The following is a 22,990-nucleotide window of genomic DNA, read 5'->3' as shown; positions in this document are numbered from 1 at the left end:
ATCTTTAGAAACTGAGTTTTTTGAAAGTAGTTCCTAGAAATTTTCAATCAGTTTTCTATAATAACATCGATCCCTAGATAATTGGAGTTAATTTGACAAAAGTATGACAAAGACAACATTCTTTACATATATCTGAAACGACTCGTCTAATTTTGTATAGATGTGCCCGTAAATCCGTTAAGAATACTTACTAACCCTGGACTTGCTCATTCTGTTTTAGCACCAGTTTAGGGCTTCTATATGACAATGGGTGTTTGCTCTAATGATCCGCGCTTGTGTCTGGTACACGATCATGATTTCGATTTTCGATTTTATGACTTTTCAAGAAGTACCTGTAAAGAACGCTGGATCTCCTTATCTTTGGTGTTAAATACTAAGACAGTTTGAAGTAATGCGATTGATATCACTAAACCTTGATTTGAGGAAATAAGAGTCACCGAGTTTGTTGCCTATATCGGTCTAGTGCTGACATACAAATTTCAGCTCTGCTGCTGGCGAGAAAAGAAAATATTCTTCTAAAATCAGACGTTGAACCGAGTGTTGATTAATATAAATTTGGAAAATCAATGTTTTTCAATAGCCATCTCCATGATTCGAATGGCTTTGCCACATTCCGATTGATATGATTGGAAAAGATTGGGTGTTACTTTATGGAACCATAAAGTCTTTATGAAATGCTTTGCCAAAAAGATTTCATTAAAATTTAATATTCTTAAAATAATTTATAAATTTTTTATGCAAAATATTTCTGCACTTCTTTTACCTTTCATGATAATTTCGCACAATATTCTCTTGTGTATTCGCATATACATATTTTATTAAGCTAAAAGCGTACGTATACACTCACGAAAATAATGACTATTGTAACAAAATTTGTAATTTTGTTCTTCAAAATATGAAAAATATCAGAAATGATCGAATATTTGTAAGATTTGATAATGATGGCCACATTTAGCTCAAAAATGTTCTAGTGTTATCTTGTTCAAACTTTACCCACATTTTTCTTTGAGTGTTTTCTGCTACCGTATTATACATGCTAATATTTATTCTATTTGAAATGACAGAAGATTAACTTAATACATATTTCCTATTAAAAATATTTACCATGTGCTATCATTTAATGTCACCAAAGAAATTTTCTGCTGAAATTCAAACCAACAATGTTTCCCATTTCCCCACTACTCTCTATTCAGCCATCCAGTCCTTTTCCTATTACGTATGTATATCTTTCTGCTGCGTTAGTATTTTAATGAAATTAATATGGGATCCTTTTATTGTAGGGAGTGTTTTGGTATTTAAGTATTTGTCACCAAAACAACATTTGTATGCGTTCATTCTTGTAAGAGAAGATATAAAGTGTGAATATTTTCGCACATCTTTTTATTTTGCGTTTTAGGTAACGATAATTCATGGTTTATTTTTTTAATGTTGCGGTTGGTTACCACCCTCACCTTATGTGAGTACTACATGCTTTAAAACAGTAATGGGTAAAGCACACAAGTGTGAAGCAGAAAATGTTCTTTTCGTGCACCATATATCAATATGATATGCTGCAGAGATTTTTTATGTAGAAAATTATTATTGTCTTTACTCGTATTAAAAAGTTTTGCTAAGGTGCCCCTCGCTGCTTTAAAGACATGCTGCGGATATTTAAGAGAAAGTGATATGTGCATGAACTTTAATGAGTAGGAGGTGTTAATGGCATGAAAGGAATACATACCAGACATGGAAAATTTAGTACTTTTTGATATCGAAGAATACCGTGAAATTTTCCGCACTTTTTCCAAATTACAAACTTTTTATAAGTTAGTCTATAGTCTAGTGACTAGACTCTAGTCTAAGCCTAGACTAGTCTATAGTCTTGTTTTTGTCTAATCTATAGTCTAGTCTATAGTCTATAGTCTATAGTCTGCTGCGTTAGTATTTAATGAAATTAATATGGGATCCTTTTATTGTAGGGAGTGTTTTGGTATTTAAGTATTTGTCACCAAAACAACATTTGTATGCGTTCTAAGTAGTCTATAGTCTATAGTCTAGTCTATAGTCTATCTAGTAGTCTATAGTCTACTCTAGTCTATAGTCTAGTCTATAGTCTAGTCTATAGTCTAGTCTATAGTCTAGTCTATAGTCTAGTCTATAGTCTAGTCTATAGTCTAGTCTATAGTCTAGTCTATAGTCTAGTCTATAGTCTAGTCTATAGTCTAGTCTATAGTCTAGTCTATAGTCTAGTCTATAGTCTAGTCTATAGTCTAGTCTATAGTCTAGTCTATAGTCTAGTCTATAGTCTAGTCTATAGTCTAGTCTATAGTCTAGTCTAAGTCTAGTCTATAGTCTAGTCTATAGTCTAGTCTATAGTCTAGTCTATAGTCTAGTCTATAGTCTAGTCTATAGTCTAGTCTATAGTCTAGTCTATAGTCTAGTCTATAGTCTAGTCTATAGTCTAGTCTATAGTCTAGTCTATAGTCTAGTCTATAGTCTAGTCTATAGTCTAGTCTATAGTCTAGTCTATAGTCTAGTCTATAGTCTAGTCTATAGTCTAGTCTATAGTCTAGTCTATAGTCTAGTCTATAGTCTAGTCTATAGTCTAGTCTATAGTCTAGTCTATAGTCTAGTCTATAGTCTAGTCTATAGTCTAGTCTATAGTCTAGTCTATAGTCTAGTCTATAGTCTAGTCTATAGTCTAGTCTATAGTCTAGTCTATAGTCTAGTCTATAGTCTAGTCTATAGTCTAGTCTATAGTCTAGTCTATAGTCTAGTCTATAGTCTAGTCTATAGTCTAGTCTATAGTCTAGTCTATAGTCTAGTCTATAGTCTAGTCTATAGTCTAGTCTATAGTCTAGTCTATAGTCTAGTCTATAGTCTAGTCTATAGTCTAGTCTATAGTCTAGTCTATAGTCTAGTCTATAGTCTAGTCTATAGTCTAGTCTATAGTCTAGTCTATAGTCTAGTCTATAGTCTAGTCTATAGTCTAGTCTATAGTCTAGTCTAGTCTAGTCTATAGTCTAGTCTATAGTCTAGTCTATAGTCTAGTCTATAGTCTAGTCTATAGTCTAGTCTATAGTCTAGTCTATAGTCTCTAGTCTATAGTCTAGTCTATAGTCTAGTCTATAGTCTAGTCTATAGTCTAGTCTATAGTCTAGTCTATAGTCTAGTCTATAGTCTAGTCTATAGTCTAGTCTATAGTCTAGTCTATAGTCTAGTCTATAGTTAGTCTATAGTCTATAGTCTAGTCTATAGTCTAGTCTATAGTCTAGTCTATAGTCTAGTCTATAGTCTAGTCTAAAGTCTAGTCTATAGTCTAGTCTATAGTCTAGTCTATAGTCTAGTCTATAGTCTAGTATATAGTCTAGTCTATAGTCTAGTCTATAGTCTAGTCTATAGTCTAGTCTATAGTCTAGTCTATAGTCTAGTCTATAGTCTAGTCTATAGTCTAGTCTATAGTCTAGTCTATAGTTTAGTCTATATTCTAGTCTATAGTCTAGTCTATAGTCTAGTCTATAGTCTAGTCTATAGTCTATAGTCTAGTCTATAGTCTAGTCTATAGTCTAGTCTATAGTCTAGTCTATAGTCTAGTCTATAGTCTAGTCTATAGTCTAGTCTATAGTCTCGTCTATAGTCTAGTCTATAGTCTAGTCTATAGTCTAGTCTATAGTCTAGTCTATAGTCTAGTCTATAGTTTAGTCTATAGTCTAGTCTATAGTCTAGTCTATAGTCTAGTCTATAGTCTAGTCTATAGTCTATAGTCTAGTCTATAGTCTAGTCTATAGTCTAGTCTATAGTCTAGTCTATAGTCTATAGTCTAGTCTATAGTCTAGTCTATAGTCTAGTCTATAGTCTAGTCTATAGTCTAGTCTATAGTCTAGTCTATAGTCTAGTCTATAGTCTAGTCTATAGTCTAGGTCTATAGTCTAGTCTATAGTCTAGTCTATAGTCTAGTCTATAGTCTAGTCTAGTCTAGTCTATGTCTAGTCTATAGTCTAGTCTATAGTCTAGTCTATAGTCTAGTCTATAGCCTAGTCTATAGTCTAGTCTATAGTCTAGTCTATAGTCTAGTCTATAGTCTAGTCTATAGTCTAGTCTATAGTCTAGTCAATAGTCTAGTCTATAGTCTATTCTATAGTCTAGTCTATAGTCTAGTCTATAGTCTAGTCTATAGTCTAGTCTATAGTCTATTCTATAGTCTAGTCTGGTCTCTAGTCTAAAATCTAGCGGAATACTTGTTTAGTATCTTATCGCTTAAAAAGGTACAATTTTTGTTATGAGTTAGTACTATTTCAAATTGTCAACTTTCCATGCCTGATACATATTATAAATATTATGTGGCACAAGTTTAGTTGAGAGTTTCGTTTTTATCTATTTGTGAAAATGTTCAAATACAAAGGCTGTTCCAAATTTATTGCAGGAAATTAGAAAAGATTCCCCATTTAGGTTAGTAATTATTATCATTATTTGTATGAGTAGAAACAAAAGAAGAAGCATTAAGATTCACCTAAAATACTTTTATATAATGAAAGCTTTAGTATTTTTGGTCCAAATTAAGGGAGTTTCATATTGAAAAGTATAACATTATAGTTGCTATTAAGACTTTTATCAAATTTTGAGCTTGGATTCAAGAATTTATGTAGATGCTACCGATTCAGAATTAGTCCTATTGTGCATTTTTTTTCAATTTAGTACTTTCCAACACTTATGCTTTTGTTGACAAAACAAATTTGTAAATTTGGATTTCGAAACACCAACAAAATTCTTCTAAATTCTAAGTTTTTTTATAACTAAATTTTGATTTAAAATTCTTAAAAAATGCTTGCCTCACCCTATGAGGAACTGGCTCGTTTACTATATTTAACCGCCAAACTGTTAAAAAATCAACTCTTAATCAAATATCGTTCATTTCTTTATCTTTTAGAACAAACCAAAAGACGAAGATTTCATCCGTTACGCAATCTACGACGTATCTTTCGCAGACGTACCATAACCACAGCCACAGCAGCTGCCGGTGATAATACACCCACCTCCACATTAACGGGTACTACGGCGAGTAGTAATAGTGAAAAGAATTTACGTAGTGCTACACTCTCGTCCATAACATCAGTGGCATCGGCCTCATCGCCTTCTTCACCTTTAACCCATCAACAGTTACAGGACGCCTATTTGACGCAATCATTGCCAAAATCAAAATCCGCTTATAGTTCACTTTTGGGTGGTGGTAAGAAACATCAAAGTCATGATTATAATCTGAATGCGGAAACGAAGACGAAATCCAAACATAAACATAAGAATCAACAGAAACATCAGCAACAAGCCAAAGAATTAGATTATCAATATCAACAGCAACCAGAAGCCGAAGATATGTTTGGCACAACAACACAAACATCAGCATCATATCATCATCATGTTCACTCATCATCAGCAACGTCTTCATCAATGGCCACCTCTAATGCGACAGCCACAAAGTCCTCGCTTTTGAGTCAGCGGCAATCGATGGGTGTGGCAGTTTTTCCGGGCGCCATAAATCGTAGTTTCTTTACGGAACGTCAAAAGTTACGCAGTGTTGGTGACTCTTCACAGGATTTGGATAGTGGCAGTGGTAATGATAGTGGCACCGGTGGTGGTCATAATTCATCATCAGCTGCGGAACGGGTGAAAAATAGTGGTGGTAGTGCCAGTGGTGGTGAAATGTCTGATAGTCAACGTAGTTTAAGTGAAGGTCGTTTAGTTGATAGGTAAGTGTTTTTATTATATGAAGTAATATAATTTGAAGGCATACTTGATGACCAAGTAATGGAAACAGTAAGGAGTATTCTTTCTCTAATTGGAAATTTTTCTTTTCCAGTGATTATTCACGCGATGGTCTCTCCCAGTCGCACGACAGTGTTTTCTCCGAATCAGCAACAGCCAGTAGTTTGTCTATAGTTTTAAAGGTAAGTTTCTTTGAAGATTTGTTTTATTAGGTCCAAATTTACCCATCTTTGAAAGTTAGAAACGAATTTTTTTTTTCAATTTGAATTAGAAATTCAGTTTAAATATGATATTTAATATGGAAATAGATTGATTTTACTTTCTCGATTTTGCTGAAATCTTTAGTTTGTTCATTTTCCGTGATATGCAATAGTCCATTCTTTTCATGAGTTGTTTCGGTATTTTGACCATATCTCTGTAATTTTCTGGATGGAGTTTTTTTTAGTATTTGGATCTTGGAGATATCGGGGATCTTCAGAAAATTAATTTCAACATACATAATGACAGACAGATGGACATAACAAAATCGAAGATTAATAACAAGGTCCACTAAAAGGAACAGTTAAGAGATTTAATTTATATATAAGGATCTAAGAAGTTCCAATATTTTATTATTCGCTGACTCTGCAAAAGGAAAAACGTTTTAACACCTCAAGGTTCAGCCGAAGGTTCAAGTGGAGGAAACAGAGAATCTGATGCATAGTTTTATCTGCCACTTTATATGACAACTTCTACGGAAGTCCTTCAAGGATAAATAAAAACTATTTTTTAGGGGGTCTTAGGGTTGTTCTTATCGATACCTCGTTTAAGTTTTGAGCCATTAAACGCGTTAGTCCCGGATACTGAGAACTCTATATAAGTGTCGATTTATATATCTTACATTGAAGCATAAAAACAGATGAATACCGATGTTAAATGTCCCGAATTCCAGTTTATCATGCCTTCCATTTCTGTACTAGACTTGAAGTTTTAAACACACTAGTTCTGAACATCTCGATCTATCTTACATTGGGCACTAAAAACAGATTTAACTGATGAATCTCGCATTCTAGTTTGTGATGTTTTTCATTTCTGTACGGGATGAGAACTCTATGCGGGTGTCCACTTTTTTGGAGCGTTGATTTTCATATCGAGAGTCATCCATGTAATAAGTACTTGCATATGTATTTGTGTTGAATGTCTAGCTTATGAAGTATCAAGCACGCTTGTCCCGTATACTGAGAACTCTATACGATCGTCGCGACGATCAATCATTCGTTGGATCATAAAAACAGATCCAACAGATAAATACCGGTGTTAAATGTCTCGAATATGAAGTATCAAGCACGCTTGTCCCGTATACTGAGAACTCTATACGATCGTCGCGACGATCAATCATGCGTTGGATCATAAAAACAGATCCAACAGATGAATACCGGTGTTATATGTCTCGAATACCAGTTTGTGTTTAAAGGCATTTCTATATTAGACTTGAAATTTAAAACTTTATCGATCTATCTTATGTTGGGCATTAAAAACAGATCTAACTGATCAGCCGTGGCCTCCGGTAGGTAAGTGGTTAGTGTTCTAGTCTGATAGACAGGAGGTGGTGGGTTCGATTCTCTCCTGAGGTACTGGAGCTAAACAGGTCCGATAGATTCCTGTGTATTTCTTCGGATTTGATGTTTATACATCCGCTTTCAAACTAACTGATTAGAACTCTATGCGGATGTCTATCTGTCTTCTGTTAAATTTTAAACAATCTGATTAGATCTGACTATCAATATGCATGCCTACCAAATTTTCTACTATTGTCTTATTTTGACAGATCAAGTGTTCCTTAGATCTGGTATCCGCTATTGAGAGACTAACTAGATACATCCGGTAGCCTTGGATAAAATGCCTACAAAAGTCAGCAAGTAGGTATTTTCCTAGGAATATATGATTCTTGACAGATACGTCAATGTATTCGCCAAGAGACTAAAGTTAACTTTTTACCTCATACTTCTGAAGATATTTAGAACATTAAAACACTCTGTTCAAATCCATATTAGAGTGTTGGTTCAATAACAGAAGTAAGATGTTTAAAACTTCTGAAATATTTGCTCGATCTGTAGCATACGATATTAGAATGTATAAGGATTAACAGGGAATAACGTAAGACTTTTCGGATAATGTTTTAAATAGAACTTTTTCTGAATATATTAAAGTTTCGATATTATGAATACTAAGTTTTCGATATTATGATTAATATAGGAAAGACCACAACGTATATCGTTCTCAGAGAGGTCCCTTAACTGGACTAAGAGATCTAAACTTGCTCTCAGCTTTTCTTCTATGAAGAAAGCACTCCAATTGCTAACTTTATTTGAATGTCAAGGGAAACGCGCTGCACCATAGTGTTTCAAATGCTAAATTTCATTCGAAAACATACCACTGAGTACTTCCTAGATCCGATGTCTTGTTTATACTGTAAATTCCCATTATTAATATTGCCATATTATCTTCTTTTTGATCAGTCTGCTTATGTTTAAGTGATACTTTTATATACTTTTCCCCCGCTCTACATCCCTGATACCACCAAAACTCTCCACGGTGTTATATTTAAATTAATTGTTAAACTGTTGAAAGTTTATTTAAATCGATAAACAATAACAAAAAAATCAATAATAATATTTGTAGAAAAAATAAATATTTATTTTACATTAACAATCATCACCCAACACCCACCCATTTGCCATAATTCACAAGTTACGGATAAAAAAAATGTAATAATGAATTGTACAAATAAATTAAATTTGATTAAAATCAATTTAAATTGTTTACAATAACACAGCAGCAACAATAACAACAACAATATGTGCCAGCATATTCCCATGTTGTTGATGATGATTTTTTCTTAACAATTTGTTATTGAATCTTTGTAATAAATACATTTTATTAAAATGTAAATTAAAATTAATGATTTTTATTACATCCAACTATGGTGAATCAATTTACATAAACATACGAGGGCGGCTGTGAAAAGGTTTTTTAATAAGAAAACAAAAATTAACACTTTTAGGTCCAAAGAACAAATTGTGTACAATAATTGGTTTAATAAACCTTTGATAAATTATTATTAATATGACTAGAAAGTAAACTGTAACTCTTTTTAATAATCGGTTTCCAAATTGACCAGATCTGTCAAATTGGGTTTGAATACCAATTATTTAAAAGGTTGGCAACTCTCTTGATTAACTAAAACAAACATTTTTGTTAAGATTTTGTTTCTGAAAATGTCTGAGTTTTAAGGAAATTTTCTTACTACCCTCGTATGTTGCCATAGTAGATATATGCACAAAGGCCTATTTATTAAGAACAGCAACAACAACATCAACTACCACCACAACTATAATGATAACAAAGAAAAGTTATAAAATTAAATTGATACAAGTATTAAATCGAATCATTGTTGTATCACATCGCTATTATTCTGTTAATAGTGAATGAATGCTGATGTTGTTGTTATTGTTGCTGTTGATGCTGCTACTGCATTACAAACAATCCACATGCCTGATTTGTCATCAGTGATGAGTGAGTGTACGTACCAGTAGGTATAGATCAGCAAAAGCACCAATAACAACTACAACTGCTGCTGCCAACGATGTTGCACTTAAAATCACAACAAAAATACTTTTTAATGAATAGAACAATGACCTTTTAACATTTGAATGATGTTGATGCATCATCATCATGCATGTAGCATGATGTTGATGATGATACTATACTCTTACAACACATACAGTCATTTCTATAGGGTATGGATGGATACATTCACCGCAACAATAAGAAGACATTAATGTCTGCTAAATATCTGTTTTTTTGTTGTTGTTGTTGTTGTATTTTATTGCCGACTTTAAGTTTTAAAAAAATGATGACGAATTCAAATAAAAGAAACGTAAATTAAGAAAATATCAATTGTCAAGAAAGTTATTTCCTTATGGTGACGAAAGAGATAAATTACAATGAGAGCGTCAGACGACAAAACCACAGAGATATTGAAATACATAACAAATTGAAATAAAAACTTCTTAGTAAAAAATATTTCACCAAAAATTTCGATCTTTACACTGAAACTAAGATCTTCTTAAAGCCGATTGAATTTAGTCATAGGTCCCTTTAAAAAAACTACAATTTATTTCGCTCTGCCCTGTATTTCAACTAGCGGGATCATGCGATCAAGTCCAACGCCCGACTATTCTTCCCCTATTGAAGCAAGAACTAATTATACCTACACCACTTTAGTGGGGAGGGTATAATGGATTTGTGCTGATGTTTGTAACGCATAGAATTAATGGTCCTATACCTACCTTTAAGTATACCAATTGGCTCAGAATCATTTTCTGACTCGATTAAGCCATGTCCATCCGTCTGTCTGTCCATGTAAACCTTGTAATCAAACTACAGGTCGCAATTTTTAAGATAATTGAATGAAATTTAGTAATGCGAGTATACTTTTGAACCAAGGACGAGCCCTATTGATTTTGGTTGATATCGGTATATTATTTCACCTAGGCTCCATATAACCGGATCCCCTAAATTGGGATTTTGAGCTTATAATTATACAAACATAAATGATACTGTAAAATTTCGCAATAAGCGGCCCTTATTTAACCCTAGCCCCTTGCAAAGCCCCCCTCTGAAAATGTTTGAACGTCGTTAATTTACTTATAAACACGGGTATTCGGCATAATTAACTTTAATGTCAACAAAAATCCCTCCACCAAATCGGTTCATATTTGACCGTAGCCCCTATATATGGACTCCATTAGAAAATCATTTTTTCATTAAAAATATATCGAAATTAAGGAAAAATTCAACATAAACGTTTTACTAATAAAATTAATACACATTTTAGTCGGCCACGCCCTTGTTTTAGCAGATGATCTTGCTTCTAACCGAAATCGTCTTTCCTTTAAAAGATGGATCATTTTTTTCAGAATTATCCTCCTCGTTTTTTAACAAATCTTCAGCCATTTGTCAGCCTGGTTTCATAGTTTATACTAGGGGTAACTAAACTCTTCTGTTTGGAAGAAAGAAGACTAATTAAGTGAGTGCTTCGATCGACTTGGTTGCACAAGGCGCCACGCTAATGATCTTCATTAAAAATTCTCGAACATAATTAAATTCAGATCAAGGTGAATTCAGAATCATTCTAACAAAAAGGCATCAAAATTAGAATTAAACTTTAATCAATTCCTCCATCTCTAACTACGGCTACAAGAGAACTTGAACTCTAGCAATCTAACCGGTGATATCTAATTATGAACTCTAAAGATCAAAACATCTATCGACTCGAAATCTTTAAATTCTTGCTAACAACTGATATCTCAACTAACTATCAATATGAACAATAGAAACAGTGTAATCATAGAATTTTCTATTTGATCTTTAACGTTATTATCTTGGGTATACAGAGAAAAAATTTAGCACAACAGAATATCAGCCATCCATCCATCATAATTGTTGTAGATAATCAAAACTAAAATATTACATCCTTAATAAAAAATAAATAAGAAACTCTCGTGAGAAACAAAAATTTCAGCGTGAGACACTCTTTTCTTCTACTTGAATTATAGATTCAATTAAAGACAATAAGTATTGATTTTATATGATTATTTGCTGACCACTGATCTTCCAGTACAACATGAACATTTTCTTAAAGAGTCTTTAAATAGGTGGCGACGGCGGTAACCAGTTTATGTTTGGTCGATTGTTTGGTATGGTTGGCAATGTAAAAAGTGAATGAATGAGTGAGTGTACACCATGAATTCTAACAACTTTTTTTTGTTCATTATGAATGTTTCTTGTTTGTTCGTTTAAGGTAAGGGTTCTCAAATGGGGTTCCATGTTAATACTCCAGGGGTATGCGAGGTATCACAACATTTCACTGAGACATGTCTAAAAAATATAACATATGCGAGCAGGATCTGTCAGTAATATACAGCAACTCTGCGTTTAAAGAGTACTCCTTAATGAACTAGGACTGGTCCAAAACTAATCCAATTATGGTCCTATGCAATGCTGGCTATGGACCATGTTGTTTTCCAAAAAATAAATATATTCATCACTGCATTATACAGGCCTACTTAATGGAACATGTATGTAATAATGTTGTCAGGGGAGTAGTTTTGGAATTATCCAAATGTACTAATAATAATAAAATAATTTGTAGTACAATGTAGGGAATCATACTGTTAGAGAAAACAGTTCTTAAAACTCACTGTCATGGATAAACATCAGCTGAACTTGATAAAGTGTTTGGTACAATTGGGTCACGAACTAGTTAGTTTGTTAGTTAGTTAGTAAGTTAGTTAGTTAGTTAGTTAGTTAGTTAGTTAGTTAGTTAGTTAGTTAGTTAGTAAGTAAGTAAGTAAGTAAGTAAGTTAGTTAGTTAGTTAGTTAGTTAGTTAGTTAGTTAGTAAGTAAGTAAGTAAGTAAGTAAGTTAGTAGTAGTTAGTTAGTTAGTTCGTTAGTTAGTTTAGTTAGTTAGTTAGTTAGTTAGTTAGTAGTTAGTTTAGTTAGTTAGTTAGTTAGTTAGTTAGTTAGTTAGTTAGTAGTTAGTTAGTTAGTTAGTTAGTTAGTTAGTAGTTAGTAGTTAGTTAGTTAGTTAGTTAGTTAGTTAGTTGTTAGTTAGTAGTTAGTAGTTAGTTAGTTAGTTAGTAGTTAGTTAGTTAGTAGTTAGTTAGTTAGTAGTTAGTAGTTAGTTAGTAGTTAGTTAGTTAGTTAGTTAGTAGTTAGTTAGTTAGTTAGTTAGTTAGTTAGTTAGTTAGTTAGTTAGTAGTTATTAGTTAGTTAGTTAGTTAGTTAGTTAGTTAGTTAGTTAGTTAGTTAGTTAGTTAGTTAGTAGTTAGTTAGTTAGTTAGTTGTAGTTAGTTAGTTAGTTAGTTAGTTAGTTAGTTAGTTAGTTAGTAGTTAGTTAGTTAGTTAGTAGTAGTTAGTTAGTTAGTTAGTTAGTTAGTTAGTTAGTTAGTTAGTTAGTTAGTAGTAGTTAGTTAGTTAGTTAGTTAGTAGTTAGTTAGTTAGTTAGTTAGTTAGTTAGTTTAGTTAGTTAGTTAGTTAGTTAGTTAGTAGTAGTTAGTTAGTTAGTTAGTTAGTTAGTTAGTTAGTTAGTTAGTTAGTTAGTTAGTAGTTAGTTAGTTAGTTAGTTAGTTAGTTAGTTAGTTAGTTAGTTAGTTAGTTAGTTAGTTAGTTAGTTAGTTAGTTAGTTAGTTAGTTAGTAGTTAGTTAGTTAGTTAGTTAGTAGTTAGTTAGTTAGTAGTTAGTAGTTAGTTAGTTAGTTAGTTAGTTAGTTAGTTAGTTAGTTAGTTAGTTAGTTAGTTAGTTAGTTAGTTAGTTAGTTAGTTAGTTAGTTAGTTAGTAGTTAGTTAGTTAGTAGTAGTTAGTTAGTTAGTTAGTTAGTTAGTTAGTTAGTTAGTTAGTTAGTTAGTTAGTTAGTTAGTTAGTAGTTAGTAGTTAGTTAGTTAGTTAGTTAGTTAGTTAGTTAGTTAGTTAGTTAGTTAGTTAGTTAGTTAGTTAGTTAGTTAGTAGTTAGTTAGGTTAGTTAGTTAGTTAGTTAGTTAGTTAGTTAGTTAGTTAGTTAGTTAGTTAGTTAGTTAGTTAGTTAGTTAGTTAGTTAGTTAGTTAGTAGTAGTTAGTTTAGTTAGTTAGTTAGTTAGTTAGTTAGTTCGTTAGTTAGTTAGTTAGTTAGTTAGTAGTTAGTTAGTTAGTTAGTTAGTTAGTTAGTTAGTTAGTTAGTTAGTTAGTTAGTAGTTAGTTAGTTAGTTAGTTAGTAGTTAGTTAGTTAGTTAGTTAGTTAGTTAGTTTAGTTAGTTAGTTAGTAGTTAGTTAGTTAGTTAGTTAGTTAGTTAGTTAGTTTAGTTAGTTAGTTAGTAGTTAGTAGTTAGTTAGTTAGTTAGTTAGTTAGTAGTTAGTTAGTTAGTTAGTTAGTTAGTTAGTTAGTTAGTTAGTAGTTAGTTAGTTAGTTAGTTAGTTAGTTAGTTAGTTAGTTAGTTAGTTAGTTAGTTAGTTAGTTAGTTAGTTAGTAGTTAGTTAGTAGTTAGTTAGTTAGTTTAGTTAGTTAGTAGTTAGTTAGTTAGTTAGTTAGTTAGTTAGTTTAGTTAGTTAGTTAGTTAGTTAGTTAGTTAGTTAGTTAGTTAGTAGTTAGTTAGTTAGTTAGTTAGAGTAGTTAGTTAGTTAGTAGTAGTTAGTTAGTAGTAGTTAGTTAGTAGTTAGTTAGTTAGTTAGTTAGTGTTAGTTAGTTAGTTAGTTAGTTCGTTAGTTAGTTAGTAGTAGTTAGGTTTAGTTAGTAGTTAGTTAGTTAGTTAGTTAGTTAGTTAGTTAGTTAGTTAGTTAGTAGTTAGTTAGTTAGTTAGTAGGTTAGTAGTTAGTTAGTTAGTTAGTTAGTTAGTTAGTTAGTTAGTTAGTAGTTAGTTAGTTAGTTAGTTAGTTAGTAGTTAGTTAGTTAGTTAGTTAGTTAGTTAGTTAGTTAGTTAGTTAGTTAGTTAGTTAGTTAGTTAGTTAGTTAGTTAGTTAGTTAGTTAGTAGTTAGTTAGTTAGTTAGTTAGTTAGTTAGTTAGTTAGTTAGTTAGTTAGTTAGTTAGTTAGTTAGTTAGTAGTTAGTTAGTTAGTTAGTTAGTTAGTTAGTTAGTAGTAGTTAGTTAGTTAGTTAGTTAGTTAGTTAGTATAAATTGTTCCATAACTAAATTGTATTTGGGAACCCCTGATATAATGCATTTAAGTAGTCAAGTGAATGTTTGTTATTGAAGCTTCTTATTGGAGATTGTTACTACTTCTTCTACGAAGACAACAGAGAAGTCTTAACTACTTCTTCGTTCTTCCTCTACTGCTGCAATTACCATTGCCATCTTCCCCTGCCTTGTCTGGGTCTTAATGTTATTGAAGCAACATCTATTTGTTGTATCTAACTATCTACATACGAGTATCTAATGCATTTAACTTTTTTTTTGCTTTTAGTAGTTTTACTAGCTGCTCTTAGTGTTGGTGTTGTTAGTAGTAGTAAGTAGCAGTTACTTCTTGAGCTGGTTAGTAGTCGTAGTTTACACAACCTGGTTAACAAAATAAATCGCATTTTTATGCTATTGAACTCTTGCCAAGTTTTCAACACAAACAGTTTTTAACAAGTCTTTTGCTGTGGCACATCTTTGTCAAGAATCCCACAGCAATTTAAAATAACTCGATTGATAAATAAACAAATATTATTATTGGTTTTTGTTTAAAACAAATACTAACTAACAAATTAATAATATAAAAAATCTAAATGGAATATATAAATTAATTAAATTCTAATGTTTTGTTTATGTTGTTATAAATTTAACTAAAAGTATTAACAAAAGTGTGTTTTCTATTGTGAAAATTATAAATTTTATTTGAAAACAAAAATGTCATTGAGATTTTCTGTCATAAAGAAAAAGTGTTAGTTTTAAAGCATATTTATAGCAAAGAATGTGTCCATTCTATTTTTGCCTTATAAGGCAATGTTGCAATATAGTTGGTGTTTATATGGAAAAAATGTGAAATCTTATTTGCAATATTATACACATATTGAGTGTTTTATATATGTGACCTACCTTTAGTGTTGGAACAGTGCTTATTTATAAGAAACATATGCCATAAAAAATATATTTAAATTGAGTATGTTTCTTAAGTTTTATGGATTTAATATGTTCGAAAAGTATCAATATCTCTATTGAGGGCATAATTGAGTCTAAATTGAAGAGCGTAGGTGTCTGAAATGTCTAAAAATTAGTCTCAATTGTTCAAAAATATAAGATGTCAACTTGTTATATTAATAATGGATGAGCTTTAGTGCTGAGGGTCTTGTTATTGATTTAATTACTATTGTGATTGAGTAGTTACTAATGCATCGAGGTCCAAGCCTAATAATTATGCCACTTCTGTAAAAGTCAGCAAATCCATTATATAAAGAGAATTTGCGTTGGTTGTACAACATTGAATATATGATGGATGTTATGGAAGTACTAGCGGAGTATTTATTGAGAACAAAAAGATCTATACGGGTGTTATAGAATTTAAGACTGATATATCATAACTTCAGTTATGCCAGAACCACGCTTGTTTTCATGGGTTTTCATTCTTCTTCTGGTGGGCAGTGAAAGACTCTAATTTGATATAGTATCCTGCGATTGAGATCTTAAAAGCCTGCTTTATATGAACTAGGAACCGGAGTACTCTGTAGGTACTTCACTGTAAAGTTAAAGTTGGAATATCTTTTTATCTTGTAGTTAGCCCGAGGTTGGTTGGCACTCGGTCTATGCGCTACTATAGACATTATGTCTGTTCCACCCCGACCTCAGTTGATCTATAAAAACGCTTGTTTTCCGGGTCAGTTATTATTCTCCCTTTGTTATGGACAGTATAAGAATCTAAGTGTGATATTGATCTGGTATCCTGTAATTGCAAACCTAAAATTCTGCTGTATACAAATCGTGATTCGGAGGGTTTAGCACATACATAAGTACATATCTCTACAGGTACCTGCACCTCTGTAAGGCTTTAGTTGTGAGGTCTTCTTGTTTTATAGGTAGCGTCAAAGTTGGTCGGTTTACAATTATGAAAATAGGGGGCATAATCTAAACATATGCAAAGTAGTATATCTTTCGATTAAATACGCTCTATTAAATCAACTCTTAGTCCGTAATAGGCGATATACACGAGGTTACTTACTGCAATAACAGGACATTGGTTGCTAGATAATCATGTAAGTCGACTTGGGTTTCCTCCCTTAAAAGAATAATGTGGCGGTTGCAATGACAGGGAAAAGGAAGAAACAGTTTTCCAACTTCTCTGCGAATGCTCTGCCGCCAAGTTGAACAGATTCCTTGACAACTACCTAACTATTCAAACTTGATGAGTTTTCTGGGTCTAGACTTACGGATCTACCGAGATATCTTACGGCTACAGGTTGTATATACATAGTAGTTATTTAGTTAGTTAGTTAGCTAGTTAGTTAGTTAGTTAGTTAGTTAGTTAGTTAGTTAGTTAGTTAATTAATTAGTTAGTTAGTTAGTTAGTAGTAGTTAGTTAGTTAGTTAGTTAGTTAGTAGTTAGTTAGTTAGTTAGTTAGTTAGTTAGTTAGTTAGTTAGTTAGTTAGTTAGTTAGTTAGTTAGTTAGTTAGTTAGTTAGTTAGTTAGTTAGTTAGTTAGTTAGTTAGTTAGTTAGTTAGTTAGTTAGTTAGTTAGTTAGTTAGTTAGTTAGTTAGTTAGTTAGTTAGTTAGTTAGTTAGTTAGTTAGTTAGTTAGTTAGTTAGTTAGTTAGTTAGTTAGTAGTTAGTTAGTTAGTTAGTTAGTTAGTTAGTTAGTTAGTTAGTTAGTTAGTTAGTTAGTGTTAGTTAGTTAGTTAGTTAGTTAGTTAGTTAGTTAGTTAGTTAGTTAGTTAGTTAGTAGTTAGTTAGTTAGTTAGTTAGTTAGTTAGTTAGTTAGTTAGTTAGTTAGTTAGTTAGTTAGTTAGTTAGTTAGTAGTTAGTTAGTTAGTTAGTAGTTAGTTAGTTAGTTAGTTAGTAGTTAGTTAGTTAGTTAGTTAGTTAGTTAGTTAGTTAGTAGTTAGTTAGTTAGTTAGTTAGTTAGTTAGTTAGTTAGTTAGTTAGTTACTAAAATTTTACAATTATAACCAGTCCTCAACCCTAAAGAATCAGACATGTGACCTATTAAGTTCATTTCAATTACTTATATTTGCAACAGCAAGTAATGACAGGGTCTCTACAGAGTAATGTTGATAGTAGTAGTGTCATGAAGTAATACGTCCAGAAATCTAAACCTTTGACGTATCGTCAACTGAAATCAAATGTTTTCAATTTCACGCATTTTAAGTTATTTTTCTAAATTTCATTTAAAAATATGCGTTGTGGTCAATTAATTTGGAATAATTCGATCGTTATCCACAAAAAAATGGTTTTAATTAAATTTCTGCTATATTTGCCATAGAAATTCATTTGAAATTTAATCGTTTTTATAACATTTGTAACACAAAAACACTATTTCCTATTTATTTTAGTTGTTGTTCATTTCTCTGGGCGAATATCACAAAAAAAAATTTAAAGACAAGTACATGGTTTAACAGCTGGAATGACCAACAGACCCGGTAGATTTGTTACATATACATATTTTAGTTTGTTCATTTTTTTGGAACTCTGTTGACATGCAACACTGCACTCACTCTAACGGTGAGCGTAGACCGTTGTTTAGATTAAATTCAAACACAAATAGCCAAGTTAAACGTAAATCCAGTTTTATGTTTTATTTTCTTTGCCGCACATTGCATTTGCAACGAAGGTGTAATACGTCATTGCGGCAGACTTGTTGGAAAAATGAGAATGTGCACAAAAAAAGAACAACATGCAACATGTGGCCAAAATCAATATACTTAAACATACACAATAAAAAGTACTTGGCCATTAAAAGAGAGCAGCTAGAAAAGTATCAGGGGGGCAAGTTGTATCGCTAAAAATATCAAATGATTTGCTCCAATTCCTAGTTGGTAATTGGCCTAACATAAAAGAGGGATTTTGTGGCAAAAGAAAAACCACAATATTTATGTTCAAAATACTATATTTTAAAGCAATTAAACATTTTGAAATTTTCACCACATTGTCTATTTAAAAAAAATCCAACATTGACACCACCACAACAAGCTGCACGTACAACTGCCAGCCAGCTAGCACACAACATCAACAACTTGTAACTTGGCGGTTGTTTGCAACAGCAGCAACAACAACAACCGAGCAAAGTTAATATTGCTTTCTATAGCCAAAAGCCTGTGTGGATGTGTGCTCCTTCAAAGATAATAAATTTCTTCGTTAGAAATTAGGCCATTCAAGTCGCGTTTGTTAAATGCAGATAAATTATTAATGTCTCGCTTCTTTATAACTTGTACTAAAAACTCTAAATAAATGTATTCGATTTCATGACACATAGTGCCTGGAAGATAACAATTGCATTATAGTTTTAGTTTAAGTTTGGTGTCCTCTTTTCATAAATTTTTTAAGGATATCCGTGACAGTTATTGCTAAGATAAAATAAATTGAAAGCGATTATTAAACTACTGTCGAGATGTATGGTGTTGGATGGTGGAAAGAAAGTTCATATAATGAGGATTTATTATTGATGTATGGCTTTTGGGGAGTTAAGTGTTGGACATAGTTATGAATCCAAATCTGACTTCTAATTCTCTATATTTTTAAGGTGTATTTGTCTGACAAAGAAGGTTTTGTGACTTTCCTCTTTATACTCGTTGAAATATCTAGTGATTCTGACTGTGTCCAATCATATAGTGCTCTGTTACTAGGCCTATAAGAAGTCCAGTTGTAAAACATGTTCGATAACACGGGTAGTGGAATTTTACCCTTTATAGTTCTGTTCAACGACGATCCGGTTATAGCACATTCATAGGCAATTTTGCTTCCCCAAATCCACTTATCGAGGGACTATATTCAATAGTCGCTATCTGTCATTTTCATGAAAATGAGATTTTGATGGCAAAATATTCAGCAAACTATCCCGCATCAGTGATATAAATTTCAAAGAAAAAAAATATTTTTTGGCAATTTTATAGCTTTTTTTAAATTTCTCTATCTTAAAAAAAGAAAAATTCTGAACGCAAAACTCTCTATCTTATCCAAAAATTGCTTCAAACTCTATCCCTTTGGATGATTTTCTGTTGCAAAACAAGTCTTCTTAATAATTTGGACATGCTGAACACAAATCCGTCAAAATATTTAAAATCGGTCTAATAGTTTTTGAGATATCGCTCATTATGATACTAATTAAATCAATTTTATTGTCGTGTTTAACCATATAACTTTGATTTTAGACCAAAACATTATAATCTGTTGCTTTTTCAACAATTTGGTTTATTTTCCTCCATTAAATTGTATAAAATATAATATTTATTGATTTTAATTCAAATAAAAATTTTATATTTTCATGAAAAACTCTCTATCTGTTGGTTGAATGATTATTTTCGTAGAAAAATAAGCTCTATCTGATTTAAATTTGTGAATAATTTTGCAAATAATGCAAAATTTTAAATTCTTTTTGTATATGGTCGTAGAAATATATTGTAGAAAAAAAATTTAAAAATCTTCACTAACTAGCGAAATAAACAGTTTTTTTTGCTCTCCTGAAAACTTGTATTATTTTAGATAGGGACTATTGAATATAGTCCCTCGTTATGTTCCAATCGTCGCTCATGCTCGATACCTCGACCACTTTTTCAAAACAGTTTCGTGCAAGAACGATTCATTAATTGCGCATTCGTGGCAATTCTAATAACCTGTATGACCGCATTCATGGAAGCTGTTTAAACCAGACAAAGTGTTGTTTGAGTTGGACCAGGGAGTGAATGCAATTGAGACATATTTCGAACCTTGAAGTTTGGAGCCTTGATACATGTTAAAGTATCAGCTTATATATCAATGATCTACGTATTGAGACTTAATTCTTGAGTTCTTCTAGCGTAAATTTCAGTCTAGAAAACAGTGCAATCTAGTCAATCTAGAGAACACCAAACTTATTTGAAAACATCCCATAGAAGTAACAGTATTTGAACCGTTAGTATAAGCAAACATTACGTCTGACAGTGGTTGTCCCCAAAGGATACATTAGGAAAAATTCGAATTTATTCGCCACTGGGAGTCAATAGCAGGACTCAGACAGGCAAAAAGCTTCAGAACGCTAAATAAAGGTAAAGTTACTGTCGCTTAACAAGAGTGACCTAAGATTACTAACGGAACTTTAATACGGACACTGTGGATTTAGATACCACCAGCACATTATTAGCAACAATGCGACAAGGTTAGGTCAGATTCTGTGAACAGCAGGATGAAACCTCCGAACATGTTCTTTGTGACTGCCAGCCCAATATGTCCACTCAGAGCGAGTATTCTGGGAGGCGCATTTGTAATGAAATATTCAATCTTTCACCGCCTAAAACATTAAGATTCATACGTAAACTTAATCTCCAATAGTGAACCAAACCGTCTGTCAATCAGTCAATCAACCAAGGAACCGGTTTGCTAATGCCTGCAAGTAAAACAGTGTTGCTACCACTGACCCTCCTATAAGAACTTTGTGAACAGGAGCACAACATCACCTTGTATAGAAATCCTAATACCTTTAGACAACTTTCCATAAAAGAAATTTTGTGTGCCCTTCTGGTTGTGTTCCTCTAGTCTAAACTTCAGAAGTCAGACTTATTGTTCTGCAATACATGGGAATGTCTTGCATTATGCCACATCATGATGACTATTAATTGTCGTTACAGGAAAGATGGGAAAACCAATCTTATATATTTAAAGGGTTAAAGATATTACACTGATCATACTAACCTTTCCTTTCGTTTACTATGGAACTTCACCCATGTGGATTTGAGAAGCCGAAAGATACTGTAGATAGTAACTTTCATTCTCATCATCCCTATAACCTGGGCAGTAAGTATTCATAAGATGTTCCAGTGTTTAGGTACTATATTTTGTAAAATTACCACTCGGTTTATCAAGAACCCTGTAGACCTGTTGCTTTCGCTGCATTATCAAAAGACATGTTCCCGAAATTCTCTTTTACCCTTCCAATGTTTCCGTTAAAGCTTAAATATAGTCACCCTAGCTCCCCGAATTATGGGACTTTCACCTGTTTAAAAAAGTTTTCTATAATCTATCCTAATTTTCCTAGTAATGGATTTTCTGAGTGCCCTTTCGCTCACTACATACAGAAAGCGCGTCTTAGAATTCGAGATAGGTAGCTCACTGAGTTGTTCAGATCTCGCAAATCCTCCTAGATATCTCATGTAGGAAGTAATATGTTTTTTCAGTCAGTTTTTCTAGGATTTCTGTAGGATGTATCGTGTTTTCTAGAGTAAAGATCATTCAAGAATATATCCTCTCAAGTTAATATTACTTATCAGCGTGATATCAATGTTTATGTCCGAGCTCCCCAGCATTAACATTACATTCTATAATGAGATCATGTTAACTTGTACTACACCAGTCCACACAAGAGTGAGGATCGTCTTCATTATAAGAAATATTCATTATGGAGACATCGTAATGTTTGAGTAAAAGTTGGACAAGATCGTTTCAAATATGTTAATTCGTTTGTATCTAAAACTGCTTCGGAACTTGTCACTGCCCATTAGTGGTTTTCAGTATTACGAGTGGCGCCCCTTATATGTGAGGATGTTACAGCTTTGATTAAATTTTCTTAATTTTCTGATTACATAACTGACTTCCGAAAATTAAATGTAAATTTTATTAAAACAGTATTTCGCTTTCTATTCTCTTTATGATGCGGTAATAAAGTGACATTTCATGCATTCATATATGACAGTATAGTGACATAAACATGTGTAGAAAAAAAACCAGTAAACAGATGTCAAAATGTGTTGTTAAAATATAAACATAAATTACAACTACAACAACAGCAAAAATTACACACATGTAAATCTATTGTTTAGGGAAATACCAAATGGACAATTTGGTTTGTGAAAATGGAATATCGACAACAAAAAAAAAACAGACCATGAAAACATATTAATCGACTTAAGTAATTTATGCGCCATAAACCAGGGACGGACGGACGGACGGATGGTTAGTTGGTTGGTTGGATGATACTGACAAACAACCAGCTAACCAACTACCAGCACTACAGTGTGTCATTGTTAAATTAAATTTTTTTAGTTTTGACTTTAATCGTTGTCATGTCATCGTTGTCAGCGCAAATTACATTAAACAAATGACTTTAATCAAACCGCCAATTTGAACCGGCAACCGAGTTTTTTTTGTCTTCCTCTACAACATGGAGACATTAATACTGGAAAAATATCGCTAATAACTTGCTTAATAGTGTAATTAAATTGCATTTTAAAGGGATTATCACAATTAAATTTAAAATGCAACAGAGTAAACTAAACAAATATTTGATAAATTTGTTTAACTAGCAGTTTGGCAAGCAGGTAATTTTAAGTTTCAACTCTTTTTTTCTTTATTACAATTTCCATTAATCCTGCCACTACTTACTTGAAACGTTGCTAAGCAGCGACAGGTGCTTATTACAATTATAAAAGGATTTCAAGAATTCACACCGTCTAGCGATTTCTTTTAAAGTAACGGAAATCTTTAAGATTTATGTGAATTATTATTTTAATCAGTTTTGCTGGAAATGTCTGTGCAGTGTGTGTGTTTTAATTTTTTATGTGACATGTTGTTACTGTTGTCTG

General features: G+C 32.1%; 1 protein-coding gene across 2 annotated transcripts in view; it reads left to right on the top strand.

The window, feature by feature from the left end:
* The window catches only part of LOC119605737 (putative uncharacterized protein DDB_G0277255), a 220,936-nt gene that overhangs the window by 179,881 nt on the left and 18,065 nt on the right, over window positions 1–22,990 (top strand). For both annotated transcript variants that reach the window (XM_037959014.1, XM_037959015.1), the window contains 2 exons: window positions 4,907–5,723; window positions 5,834–5,921. In XM_037959014.1, the coding sequence (XP_037814942.1) occupies window positions 4,907–5,723; window positions 5,834–5,921 (905 nt within the window). The remainder of the gene's footprint in view (window positions 1–4,906; window positions 5,724–5,833; window positions 5,922–22,990) is intronic.

The sequence above is a fragment of the Lucilia sericata genome, unplaced genomic scaffold (genome assembly GCF_015586225.1).
Source record: "Lucilia sericata isolate MDLA Ls3-8-SP2 unplaced genomic scaffold, ASM1558622v1 Contig000514F_arrow, whole genome shotgun sequence".
Classification (NCBI taxonomy): Eukaryota; Metazoa; Arthropoda; class Insecta; order Diptera; family Calliphoridae; genus Lucilia; species Lucilia sericata.
This window is presented reverse-complemented; position numbering and strand designations above follow the sequence as displayed.